The sequence below is a fragment of the Metarhizium acridum genome, assembly GCF_019434415.1.
Source record: "Metarhizium acridum strain ARSEF 324 chromosome Unknown scaffold_568, whole genome shotgun sequence".
Taxonomy (NCBI): domain Eukaryota; kingdom Fungi; phylum Ascomycota; class Sordariomycetes; order Hypocreales; family Clavicipitaceae; genus Metarhizium; species Metarhizium acridum.
Genome location: NW_027094041.1, coordinates 941437 through 953860, shown reverse-complemented (window position 1 = coordinate 953860; position 12424 = coordinate 941437). Strand labels below are relative to the sequence as shown.

Here is a 12424-nt window from a genome sequence, read left to right as displayed (position 1 = left end):
CCTTCCCCCCTTTTCCTTTATCTCCTCAACCAACGCGGCACATCAGCACGTCTTTTTTTTTTGACGCTTCATTCAGACAACATCTGAATCTCCTCGGCCGTAAACCCAAACAGGTACAGCAAATCCAGCAAACTCTCCGAATTTAACCTCGCATCGGCCTCCATCTGCACCCGCGGCTTCGCATTCCACGCTACTCCCAACCCAGCTTTGCCCAGCATTAACAAGTCGTTGGCGCCGTCGCCGACAGCCACCGCCTGTGACAGGTGAATATTCTCCTTGGCCGCAATCTCAACGAGGAGGTCACGCTTGCGCTCCTTGCCGACAATCTTGCCCACCGCTTCCCCCGTCAGCTTGCCATTCTCAACGACAACCTCGTTGGCGAAAGCGTAGTCAATGCCCAGCTGCTCAGCCAGCCAACTGGTAAGAGGCTGAAACCCGCCCGAAAGCACCGCCGTCTTGACACCCAGTCGCTTGAGAGCCCTGATGAGCTCCGGAACACCCTTGGTGACGTCGAGAACAGGACGCAGGTCGTCTAAGACGGTCGCACTAACACCCTTGAGAAGGGCAACTCGTTCACGGAACGAGGCTTCAAACTCCAACTCGCCCAGCATGGCTCGGTGAGTAATATCCGCCACCCGAGCCGCCAGATCCGCAGGGTCCTTGATCGTCTCGGCCATGAGCTCAATCACCTCTTGCGTGATGAGAGTGCTGTCCATGTCGAAGACGACCAGGCGAGGGTATCTTCTCCAGACGAGGTCCGGCTGCAGCACGACGTCGACGTTCCACTCCTGCTCGAAACGGTAAATCATTTCATGCTTCCGCAGGTCGGACAGGATGAGGCAGTCGGGCGACGGGGCCGGCGAGAGCGTGAGCTCTACAATCCGGGGCGTGTCCGGGTTATCGAGGCAACGGTGTGACGAGTGCGGTTCGTCGGCTCCCCGGGGCTGAGGAAACGTCGACATGAGGTGCAGGAAGGACGCTATGCAGAGGGGCGAAATGTACGAGCCGTAGATGTGGTCCAGCTGCTCTGCTTCCTGGGTCGGAGGCTCCAAGGGGAAGGCATCCATGTTGGTGGTCGGCGCCATGTTGGGCGGCAGCGTCTCATTGCTCTCCGACAGGCCGGTGGATCTCGTGGAAGCAGACGCAGAGCTGGGCGAAGAGCCCTTGTAGAATAACGTCGCCACCAGGCGATCCGACTTGTGTCCCGGCGGCGGTGCGCAGTTGGGGTGCGACAGGCTGTGGCTCACTCCGCTCTCGACTATGGTCGCGGGCATATCGTCCTGCGGCACGCCTCGGAAGGGCAACACGGACTTGGGGGAAGACGGCTTGGACGGAGAGCTGCCCTCAACCACCTCGTCGATGCCATGGTACGTCTCCGGCTTCTTCGGCGGTCTGTACTGCTGGTGATCGCTCAAGTAGGAGCTGCTGCGGCGCATCTTCTCCATCTGCGGACGGTCCGCAGACTGTTTGCGTCGGGCGGTCTCAGCCATGACTGTCGGGCCAAGATGCTGAGAGAGGCTGCCACGACGTTTCTGATGGCAGCGACCGAAATGTGACTGGGCCCAAAGGTATGTGTGCGACGTCGGCGTACCAGCTGTCAAGTCCAGGCACTCAAGGCTGGTTGCTCTTTCCCCCGGCAAGCGTCAAGTCCAGCAGCCTTTTTAAAAAAAAAATCTAATATTTTTTGGGACTCCCGGACTCCAGAAAAGCGCTCACGAGAAGAGCGATTCAATGCTCACGGTGAGGCAATTGTGAGCAGGCACGAGGAGAATACTAGACTCTGATGAAACCAAGGTGGTTGTGGCAGCACCACATGGGGGAAGAAAAGGTGATGCGGCTTGTCTTGTAAGGTTGGCTTCCTTTGGGCCACTTGAACGCGCGCGCCCCGCAGCCGTTGAACTGACAGGAACAAGGAGCAAGGGGGGTCAAACGGTCAACCAGACTCTTCACAATATTGAGATATGACCTCAAGTGCTGCGCAGGCGGGCGATGGCTGTCGGTGATTGGCTGTGGGTTGCCGGTGTTACCACACCCAGCTGCGACCATACAACTCCAGGCACATGTGATGGTGATGAATTATTGCAAGCTGCTGATTGAGCGTAGATACCAGGTCTTGCTTGTGCGACTCGGTGCTGGCCCAGCTCGGTACTGCTGGTTCAATTGAATCGAAAGGGGTTTCAAACATCTCATACGGACCCAGAAGCGTCTCTGGTAACTTGCAAATTCTGTGCATCGTCGTCGATTCGTCCATCAGGGGACATGCGTCACGCCTCCTCCAATAAGCCCACAAAGATTAAAGTGACTGACAGCAACCACGCCTGACGCCGCACTAGACGCTTTTCGGAGCAAATTCTCCGCAAACCAGAGGGCGATAGGGCATGAAACGGATGGGTATCAATACGGGAATCCAGCACAATATACGGGCTCCAGAGGACCTAAGACGGAGTGTGCTGTTAAATCATGGGCTAATCATAGTAGTTAACAAGTGCGTTTTTTGCTCACCAAGGGTTGGGGTTAGGAGTAATCGTGTCTAACCACGTACTACTCCGTACTCCGTACCGACTCCCACTCTATCAACTACCCTAGACATAAACATCCGAGTCTGCACCAACACCATCACTGGCACATCGCGACCCCCATTCTTGCACGCCAGAGCAGCAAGCATACACCGCAAGCAAACATGGTCTTAAAACCCCACAATGAGCTCAACTCGCGAACTCAGCTGCATCCGTCTGCGGACTAGTGCTCGCGCTCCGCCTGGATCCAGCCCCCACAGCAAAGCAATGAACGTCATTTTGCCCGCGGCGCTCGGTGCCATGCGCCGACTCCCGCACGAGTCCCGACGAGCCGAAACCTGGGTCTCTCCGACATCCCACTGGCATGAACCTCTGGTGTTAGTGAGGCATTCGGCGTGACCGTGTAAGAGCATAACGAGCTTGTCCTGTTTACAAAACTTGGCAGTCTTGCACTCGGACGGGTGGCATCTTGTTTTCCGACCCGGTGTTTGTACGGCTCAGGGCATCAAGTTTGATTCGGAGGATGCGGCACATGTCAGGCAGCCTCAACTGCTCAAGTCCTTGGTCGAGTGCTGCAATGCCGCACGCTACTACGGGGCCATATTCTACACGAAAAGAATTGAACGAAAATAAAAAATAATCGTGAAATACCCTAGTTGTTGCGGTTTTTATATTACTCTCTCCATCTTCTCCACGACGGGCCTCGTTTTTTCTGATTCCATTCGCGCCCTGCTGGACGTCTTGACACTGTCACATTCCCTTCCTCCACCCGCATACACAATGCGGTGAATCATTAAGACGGCGTGTACTTGCTCTTTTTCATCCTCGGGTGATGAGATCATTACGACGGCCGTCCAAGGACGCCATGATTTCTAATCCGTCTATGCTCGCCCCAGAAAAATTAGAACCGGGGACACCATTAGTACAAGGTACCTCCTGCTTGGTTGGGCGGCCACGTTCAGAACATAGTACCCACTACAAAATGCGAGCCACTCCCGTCCGCCCACCAGCCAATCATGCCTCGCCATTTAACATCGCGGAAGCAATGGCGTCGATGTCGTGATCGCTCCCAAACGCAAACCGGACGTTTGGTCTCCCTTGGGGCTGGCAGGTCGAACGACAAGCCAAAGCATTGCTCGGACAAGTAGTCGAAAAGTGTATGATGTGTGTTTCGAGAAAGCAATTGCACCACGCAATTAGTCAGGGCGGAAGACACCACCCCCCTTCCTCCGCCTGAAATCACACACATCCTCGGACTTAAACAACCTTGGAATCTTCTTCCTATAGCCGAACCCTCTTCTTACATTTCCCTTTCATTCCATCTTTAGAAGGTGTTGCCGTAATACTGTCTATTCGTCAACATCAGATTCATTCTTATAATCTCCACATCTCTCCTGCCAGTTGAAGGGCCCATAAAGAGAGAATACCTGAGATATAAGCAAGCGTCGGTCCCTCGGCAAGCCTTTTGTTCACCACCAGAGGCACACCAAGGATTCTGTCCTCCTTAAACTCTGCCAGTCATAGAGAACACTTGGGTTCTATACGCGACATTGCAGCACACAACCATGCCTTCAGTCATGTCAGAACCCGTCTCTCGCTCGTCCCCAGTTGACGAGAAAGTCGAGCCCGAATCAGGATATGCCTCAGGGCAGTCCGACTACTCGCCCGAGGAGGAGCCCTCCCGACCAGATATCTCCCTGACAAAGGCCCACGTCGAATACCTCAACAAGCAAATGGAGCCCATGCACCCGATGGACATCCTGCGCTTCTGCAAGATCCTGTTCCCCAACCTCTTCCAGTCAACGGCGTTTGGGCTCACGGGCCTCGCCACCATGGACATGCTCTCCAAGATACAGGACGAGAACCCAGAGTCAAAGCCCGTCCAGCTCATCTTCCTCGACACCCTGTACCACTTCAAGGAGACGCACGAGCTGCTGGAGCGCGTCAAGGCGCGCTACCCCAACGTCCCCGTCAACGTCTTCAAGCCCGACGGCATGGACACGGTCGAGCAGTTTGAAGAGACGTACGGCCAGGAGCTGTGGAACACGGCCGACGAGATGTACGACTGGATCGTCAAGGTCGAGCCTCTCCAGCGGGCATACCAAGAGCTCAAGGTGACGGCTGTCCTCAACGGCCGCCGCCGCTCCCAAGGCGCCGCCCGGGGCTCCATCCCCATCATCGAGCTCGACGAGGAGCGCAACGTCATCAAGATCAACCCCATGGCCACCTGGTCCTTCGCCCAAGTCAACGACTACATCAAGGAGCACAACGTGCCCTACAACGCGCTCCTCGACCAGGGGTACAAGTCCGTCGGCGACTGGCACTCCACCTCCCCCGTCAAGGAGGGCGAGGATGAGCGTGCCGGCCGCTGGAAGGGCAAGTCCAAGACCGAGTGTGGCATCCACAACAAGAAATCCAGATACGCCCAGTTCGTTGCTGAAATGGAAGCAAAGCAAGTTGCTCCCGTCTCGTAAGAAAAAAAAGTGCCGCCTTGAACCTACGGCATCTACACATACAACAGTTTTTTTGCGTGTGCGTTTCTCGCAGCCATCATTGCCAGCAAAACCATTTTTCTCTCTCTTAATGATTCAATGAATTTTTCCCGCGCATCAAATAAAAAGGAGTTGGGGTGGCTGGTTCATCAGGCACGCACATTCTGCTTGGATGACCGTGTTTTTTTCGGTTTTTTTTTTTTTTTTTGTCGTCACGATACATTGTCCAAGAGTGTATCTGGCCCGGCGTCTGGAGCAAGGCAGCGTGCGTGGAGTGGAGTTTTCGACGGAGGAAACCTATGCGTGCATAATAGTTAGCGCAACATAGAATGAAAAAAATCAAACAGAAAATCGTAAAAAAAAAAAAATACGTCTCATGAGCCGTACATGTCACCGTGGGCGTTTGTTGTCCGTCGTCGGGAAATTGAAGCCGCCGCGTCATGTAGTTAAAACTTGGCTGCTACCCCGCGCAGCGATCTGATTGGTGTGTGAGACGTGGGCGACGGCTAGCAAAAAAAACACCACGGGTAGGACTTGGCAGCGTGAGCCTACCACCCCTGCGAATATCTGGCTAGCAGAACCTTATTTATTTTAACGACTCACTACGCGTTATATATGTGATTGTTAGTATTGCATGGAGTATACCGCGTGTCGCCTCAGTTGGTCCTGCGTCTGATGGACAACAACGTGCCCGAGTGCCATCTTATACAGACAAAAAGCAGAGACAAGGCAGCACTTTTCACAAATGCAGCCACGGCCGCATCTCCCCGGGCCGTCACAAGCCTTTGCCGAGAAAAAGACCAAGATCCTGGACCAACTCGCCGTGCCGGAAGCCGAATACACGGACCTGTCGCCCAAGGGAAGCGTCGACAGGGGCATCCGCCACCTCATCGACGAGATCAACAGCGCAGACGGCTTCGTAACGACCAGCAGCTGCGCAGGCAGAGTCAGCATCTTCCTACAAGGCAGAAAGGCGACACCATGCGCAGACGCAGACGCAGATGAGCAGCCCCCGGCACAGGTAGCCGGCGTCGGGGGCAAGGGCGCCGGCGGAACGTGGCTGTATGTCTCGCACGATCCGGTCAAGGGCCAAGACTGGCTGCAGAGCCTGGAGTTTGAGGACGGAGAGGCCCAGCGCACAGGGAGGTTGATTCACTTCAAGTTTGAACCCATGGTGAGCGAAAGATGCCTGCTGCTGGCTTTTTTTTTTTTTTTTTTTTTTTTTTTTTTTTTTTTTTTTTTTTTTTGGTGGTTGCCAGCGAATAATGATAGCTTACGCGACTTGTGTGAAAAATATATAGATCCTCCATGTTCTCACGGCTTCGCTTGCCCACGCGCAGCTTCTCCTGCGATCTGCGCTGCAGGCTGGCTTTAGGGAATCAGGCGCGGTGAATCTGACGGCGGATTCGCAAAGCGCCGCGCCGATAGTGGCTGTTCGGTCCATGGGGCTTGGGTTTGAATCTCTGGTCGGGCATGAGTTTGAGGGGAAGCGGTACGCGCTCGTGTCCGGCTCGTATCTGCGGGCGTTGATGGATATTGGGAACGAGCGGTTCTCCGAGAATACGAAGCGCATCGAGAGGTTCCGCGGCGCGTTCAAGGAGAATCTGGCCAGGATGGGCTCTGACGGGCGTCGGTGGGAGGATCCTGCGGCGAGGAAGGAGAGGATGCGAGCCGAAGGGCTGCGGAGGAAGGCTATGGCGGCGGAGGTTGTAGCTGAGGAGAATGGCGCGAGGGAGAGAGTAGACGACTTGTATGAAGGGATTGCATTAGACTTTGGTTTAGCGTAGGCGTTCTGGGACAAAAAAGTTCGGAGGGTTGAGTAGATGGGCTCTCATAACTCGAGTGTATATATATATATATATATATTTGGCTTGTGGTCGGTGATGGTGTGACTTGCAACGGGGGAACGGGTTATGGGTGCGCACGTATTGATGAATTTTGGCATCCAAGGTACGTGCAACTTTGCCACCCATGATACCACCTAATCTTGGTACTATGCTAATCCCGGACTGCATGGCCAAAAGACGTCTCGTCAGAGATTGTGGCCGCCCAGGTTGGTGCAAGTCCATCATACAGTGTTGCAGGATGACTTCAACATGGCACCATCCAAGTGACAACCAAACTGGATCGTACTTTGTTTATTCTCTATACCGCTTCTCCAATGCAGTAATGTACACGGCTAGCCTTGTAGCTTTTGCTTGCTTTTCCATCTCGTAACCCCATCCTGCGGCTGTCGGTGCCTCAAGCAGTGTCCAAATCCCCTTGCCCCCATCTAGCAGAGCATGCTAATTCAGTTCCCAAGGACAAGCGACAAAAAAGGTCCAGCACCCGTTGTTTTATGACGTGATCTTGTCGACCCAACTCTTCTCCAACTTCTTCACCTCGGCCTTGAAGTCCTCCACCTCCTGCCAGCAATCCAGCGGCCGGCGGTCATGTTCCCTCAGGCATCGAATCACTGCGCCGCGGGTGGTCTCCACGCTCTCTGGTAGCTCGCGGACCTTTTTCCTCTCTTCCAGCTTGCGCCGCAACTCGTCAACCTCCTTTCCGAGCGAGAAGCTGCTGAGCTTGTTCTCGTCGTTGTGTTCCGAAGACGAAATCTTCTCGTGGGCAGCCTTGAGAGCCTCGGATTCCTTCTTCTGGAGCTTCTTGAGCTCTTCGGCCACGCGCGCCTGGACATGCTGCTCGATCAGTCTGGCACGGGAGGCGTCGGTCTGTGATGTTGTGTTGGTTAGCGGATGATCTGCATTGTATGTGGTGGTTTGTGGACGATTCGGAAGTAGATTAGGAGGGAGGATTAGGTAATTGATATTCCATACCTCTGGGCTGGACTTTAGTGAATCGAGGACTTCGACAGAGACGCTGGGAGGCCCTGAGCTGTTCAAGATGACAGTCAGCGGTGCTGTTGCGGCCGCAGAAGGGGGGGGGGAACGGTCGAGTTGGACTTACGCCTTCCACTCGTACTGGCCATTGACCTCTTGCTTTGACGCGTTGGCACCCATCTTGTCGAGCTCAATGGCAGTGCGACAATTATGTTCCTCTGGCAGCTCGTGATCCGGTCTGCGGCCTGGAAATTTCCGGCACCAGTTCGGCTGCGTCACATCCCGGGGGGTCAATTTTTTGGTGCCTGAGGCGCGGTTGGCCCCCGGCTGGATCCGAGTTGCACCACTCGCAAGCGCCGCGGTGGCTGGGCATTCTGTTCTCAATGTGGCTGTGCCAGAATTTGTCGCAACTGGCTAAATTGGCAAGCAGTCTTTCTAGATTTCAAAAAGAATGTCATTGTTGCTCGGCTGTGTCAAAATTATTCACGCCTGGTCATTTTAGTCGACGAGATCCGAAGCATTCAAACAAAAGGACGATTGGTGTCATAAGCGATAAATGTTCACTCTTCATAAACAAAGGATACATTGTTCCAACTGAAACGCAGTCTTGCAGCTGTTAGCCCATTGTTATGTGTACAGCCGCATGAGCTCATCGACGCATGACAAAAAAACAGCTGCTGCGTGCGATATCAATGAAGCCAGGGCGCGTTCTCTCGTTGCCAATAAATAACTCTTTGTCTTACGTGAATCCCCAGCAAAGCAATGGGATGCCTGCCTTGCCGCTTGCATGCATCATTGTGGACCCGACAGAATAAGAAGTTGGCTGGCCAAAGCGATGATGAAGAAAAAAAAACAATAAACTTCGTATGCGAAGCGAGAAGTCGTGTCCATGGCACAACTTTATCATGCAGGGGTGTGGTGGAGGTATGTAACAATATGCCTTGAGCCGAATTGAGCCATCCATCTGTACCAAAGGGCAATTAACAAGTACCAGGGCTGTCCTGATTATATTAGACGGGGTCGACTATTGAAATCTGAAATCGCAAGGTTGTTGTCGACTTGTTTGGTACTGCAAGGTCCAGGTAGCATTCGCCCGTGCCCAAATTGGCCGGCAATAGTATGTGACTTGGTGGCTTGACACTGTGTCGCCAGCTTCCGCTGTTTTCTGAAAGAAGCCAGCCCAATGGAGTATGCAGTATATTAATATTGTGAAAAGCTTTACTGAAGTCCCTTGTGGTGCCACAATCGCGTTATCATCTTGGTGATGCTGGGTTTGGCATAACAGCGCCTTCTTCAATTGGAGGCCACGTTTTCCTCAATGCACCGCTGCAAAGACAAGCCATCTCTATCTTCACCAAAATCTGAAGCTGTCCACGCCATTTTAATCTCATGTGACAAGAGAGAATTCCACACTACAGCGTTTATTGGGTCTTTCAGAAGCCATGAAAGAACCCGAAAAACCAACGTCATCCCGTATTCTTCGCGCAGCTTTTGCGCATCTATACAGGCCCGCTCAAAGTCATCGGCGCCTACTGGTAGGATTATGACAGTATGCTTCGTAGTATGTGTCCGCTCCTCTCTAGCTATCTTTTCAATAACTTCAGAGATGGTGAAGGTTGGGTCTATTTCCCCGGATGATTCTTTTCCCTTCTGGAGACTGTCTGGGAGCACATTAGGCCGTGTCGGACTAGGTGTTGAACGCGTGATGTCGCTCGTAAAGGGAGGCGCGGCATTTGAGGCTGTTGGAAAAGAATAATATCCCTATTATCGTCATCTTCAATGGAGGACAGCAGCGAGGAGGCATCGCCCATGCTATGAGGGCATTCTTCTAAGACATTGCCAACGCGCCTGCCGTCACTAGCTACCACGGCATTTGTATTGCCAATGCTGGACTCTGTGGCCTCTTGGCTTTCAAGGGCATCACCCTGACTATTGGTTCCCTGAAGCTGACTACCAATAGACGAAAGACTTTTGATAGCATGGGCTCTGGAAATGTATTGGCCGGCTGGAGCCTCGGAGAAAATTTATAGTCAATCGTGTTATTTGTTAGTAATGGCTGCGAGGTGATTGCTTTGCTGTATTTCGGGTATTTTGATCGAATTAGATGGATGTCGTGGTTGCTCATGCGCAGCGTCTTTGTTTCCGAATTGTACATTGTGCCAGGCGGCTCCGCTGCATCGCGAAATGCCTTGTAATGGTCCGCAAATATTGGTGTTTATTCTCGATTGATTTTGTATGCCACTCTTTATCTGGGAACTCTACCGACATATTTAAGGCTAATGACCTACATAACTCCTGAAGAGAGGTCTTTTTACGTTCTCGAGTCGGTTGTTCCGATAGGCCTCTGATAGAAGCTCGGGAAAATGTCTCAGGGTTGACTTATTATTCCAATGCATGATGCAAACTGTTAGTAATTGAGCAAGGTCAGCTGCTCCCCAATATAGCAGGATGTGAATGGAGTACCTACTCAACAGCAGTAAAATATTGATGTCGTGATGCCTCCTGATTTTCAAGGCCCTGGGGCGTAAACCACCATGAAAGGCGTTGAGAGATATCACCCATTTGGGTCCAGTGCATCTGTCACACGACGGCAGGCACGGAAGATACGAAGAGTGCTAGGTACTAGGTATGTACGGAGTAGTTACTCCGTATAATTGATACAAGTCCTTGATTAATCTTCAAAACAGAGAATTAAAGCGCTGCTGGTAAAGGGGGCGCCCTGGCTGTGCGCATTACCTAATTTCCGCTTTTTGCGTGACCGGATACCAAATACAGCTAGCACGCTGTCAAGTCTCTCAGTCAGTCGCCCGAACCGCGGTTTGGATGACAACATTTGAACCTTTAAAGTATGGTCTGTGCTCTCGGTGACATGCATCTTGCCCCAGCTGCATTGCAGACTAGGCCTATTATTCGGAGTGGTCTATTGCATTTGTGCTGCTCTGGAGCATGCCTGTAGAAAGTACTAAGTCCAATTCCACTGTCTGTCGGCCTGCTCCGCTTTTTCTCTATGGTCGACGCCAAGCCAACCACCAATCAATTTAGCTTTCTAGCCTATCAAAAGGAGATCCAATAGAGTCGTGGGATTTCCAAGTGACTGTGGACTGTGATGGCGTATAGGTGTTTTGACGAGCCGGGAAAACTGTTCAAAGCCTCTTTTCTTCAGTACTTCCTATGGCAGGACCTTGGGCAACTGGGATTCAGGGGCGCACCACGGGATAGCTACAGCCTACAGATCACTGACAATTCAAGTCACAGATACCGGCTTCAATCTCCAGCTAGCACTGCATTGCGAAATTGTCAATGGAGCTAGAAGCAGCGACACTAATCTGAAGGACCAGAGCATCTGAGGATCGGTAGAGGACGCGGCGCACTGGACGTTAGAAGATGACGCCAACCGTGAGCCATATTGGAAATAATTTGGTACCGCAAAAGGGGACACTGAACCTGAAAAAAAAAATGGTAGAGCCAAGAAAGTGACAGATTGACAGGACTGAGGGCCATAAGCAAACATGGGACCTGAATGAATGAATACAATACACAACCATATGATGCGTACAACACTCCATGCACGCATGTTCTCGGTTCCAAGGACGAAATATGAATGGCACGATGGTAAGTTGTTTCGGTGATGGGATTCCACGATCATGTCGGGGATGGAATCTGCCTCAGCTATGAAGGAGATGGATAGAGTCTAGAGCTGGCGACTGGCGGGTGACGCTTCTTCGGAAACCACGGCACGGCAATGCGGTGTAGAGGGCCTGCGGAAAAGGTCGTTGGACACGGAGACGTCATTTGCATAACTTCGGCGGTTTGAAGACGACGGACGACTGCAGAGATGCGTGGTACTATGACGGGACGGAATATTCTGCTTGTCTGCGTGCTTTCGTGAGGTTGGCGAAATGGGGGCTGGAGGGGCGCCGAACTTTTGGTACGCTCAACATTGAAGTTCGTTCCCCTGCATGTGATCCAAGCGAGCCCCCAGGGGCCAGGGCCCCAGTGCCAGCAGCCACCCGCCACTTAGCGTGCACCATGGAACCTGCGCATGTGCCAGCCGCGGCGTGCCCAGGCTGTCCCTGACAGGACGACGGGGTGCGGCGGCAGGGGGCAGTTTCAAACGTTGGGGCAGTTGGGTGGCAGCCAGTCAGGGACTCAGGGCCTCTCGTCAGTCAGCCACTGGCGGCCAATCAATGGTCAGCCAGAACAGGCCAGCCATTCACGGGGCTCCCAGCCAGACGCAGCTGCACCCGTCGAAATCGTGGCGGCGTAGGATCTGGTCGAGTAACCGGCACCGTGACGCTTCCCGTGGCGCTTCGACAAACGTCACAATGGCCAACAATGGTGTCCGCAGCCAATGGCAGAAAACGAAAGAGAAAAAAAGGGGGAAGAAGAAAGAAAGAGTCATGAGCAGACAATCATCCTTGGGAAAGCTTTCAGGGGCCGCTGAAGAAGAACAAGACTGAGAGGGGCGCAGAACACCAAAAGGGCAACGCCGTGAACATGGCAACACTCAGTGCCCATTCATCTCGTTCAGAATGGCAGCCAACACTCGTTTTGGAACCCCTGCCGAACAGCCCGCGCCGCGCCAAGGAAAAGCACA

The 12424-nt window shown here is 53.0% G+C and overlaps 4 protein-coding genes across 4 annotated transcripts; 2 read left to right on the top strand and 2 right to left on the bottom strand.

Moving 5' to 3' along the window:
- Positions 1–68: 68 nt before the first annotated feature.
- On the bottom strand, positions 69–1490 carry SER2 (Phosphoserine phosphatase; the record flags this gene model as incomplete). The annotated part of the gene is made up of 1 exon (XM_007814244.1): positions 69–1490. The coding sequence occupies one exon, from the start codon at positions 1488–1490 to the stop codon at positions 69–71; it is 1422 nt and encodes a 473-aa protein (XP_007812435.1).
- Positions 1491–4081: 2591 nt separating this feature from the next.
- MET16 (3'-phosphoadenylsulfate reductase) lies at positions 4082–4990 on the top strand (the record flags this gene model as incomplete). Its single annotated transcript, XM_007814243.2, has 1 exon — positions 4082–4990. One exon carries the CDS (start codon positions 4082–4084, stop codon positions 4988–4990), a length of 909 nt encoding a protein of 302 aa, XP_007812434.1.
- Positions 4991–5753: 763 nt separating this feature from the next.
- Positions 5754–6795, top strand: J3458_019679 (uncharacterized protein; the record flags this gene model as incomplete). Its single annotated transcript, XM_007814242.2, has 2 exons — positions 5754–6182; positions 6310–6795. 2 exons carry the CDS (start codon positions 5754–5756, stop codon positions 6793–6795), a joined length of 915 nt encoding a protein of 304 aa, XP_007812433.2.
- J3458_019678 (uncharacterized protein) lies at positions 6256–8083 on the bottom strand. Its single transcript, XM_066121635.1, has 3 exons — positions 7955–8083; positions 7825–7882; positions 6256–7719 (listed from the first exon to the last, which is right to left on the bottom strand). Exons 1-3 carry the CDS (start codon positions 8005–8007, stop codon positions 7345–7347), a joined length of 486 nt encoding a protein of 161 aa, XP_065973251.1. The 5' UTR covers positions 8008–8083; the 3' UTR covers positions 6256–7344.
- Positions 8084–12424: the final 4341 nt, after the last annotated feature.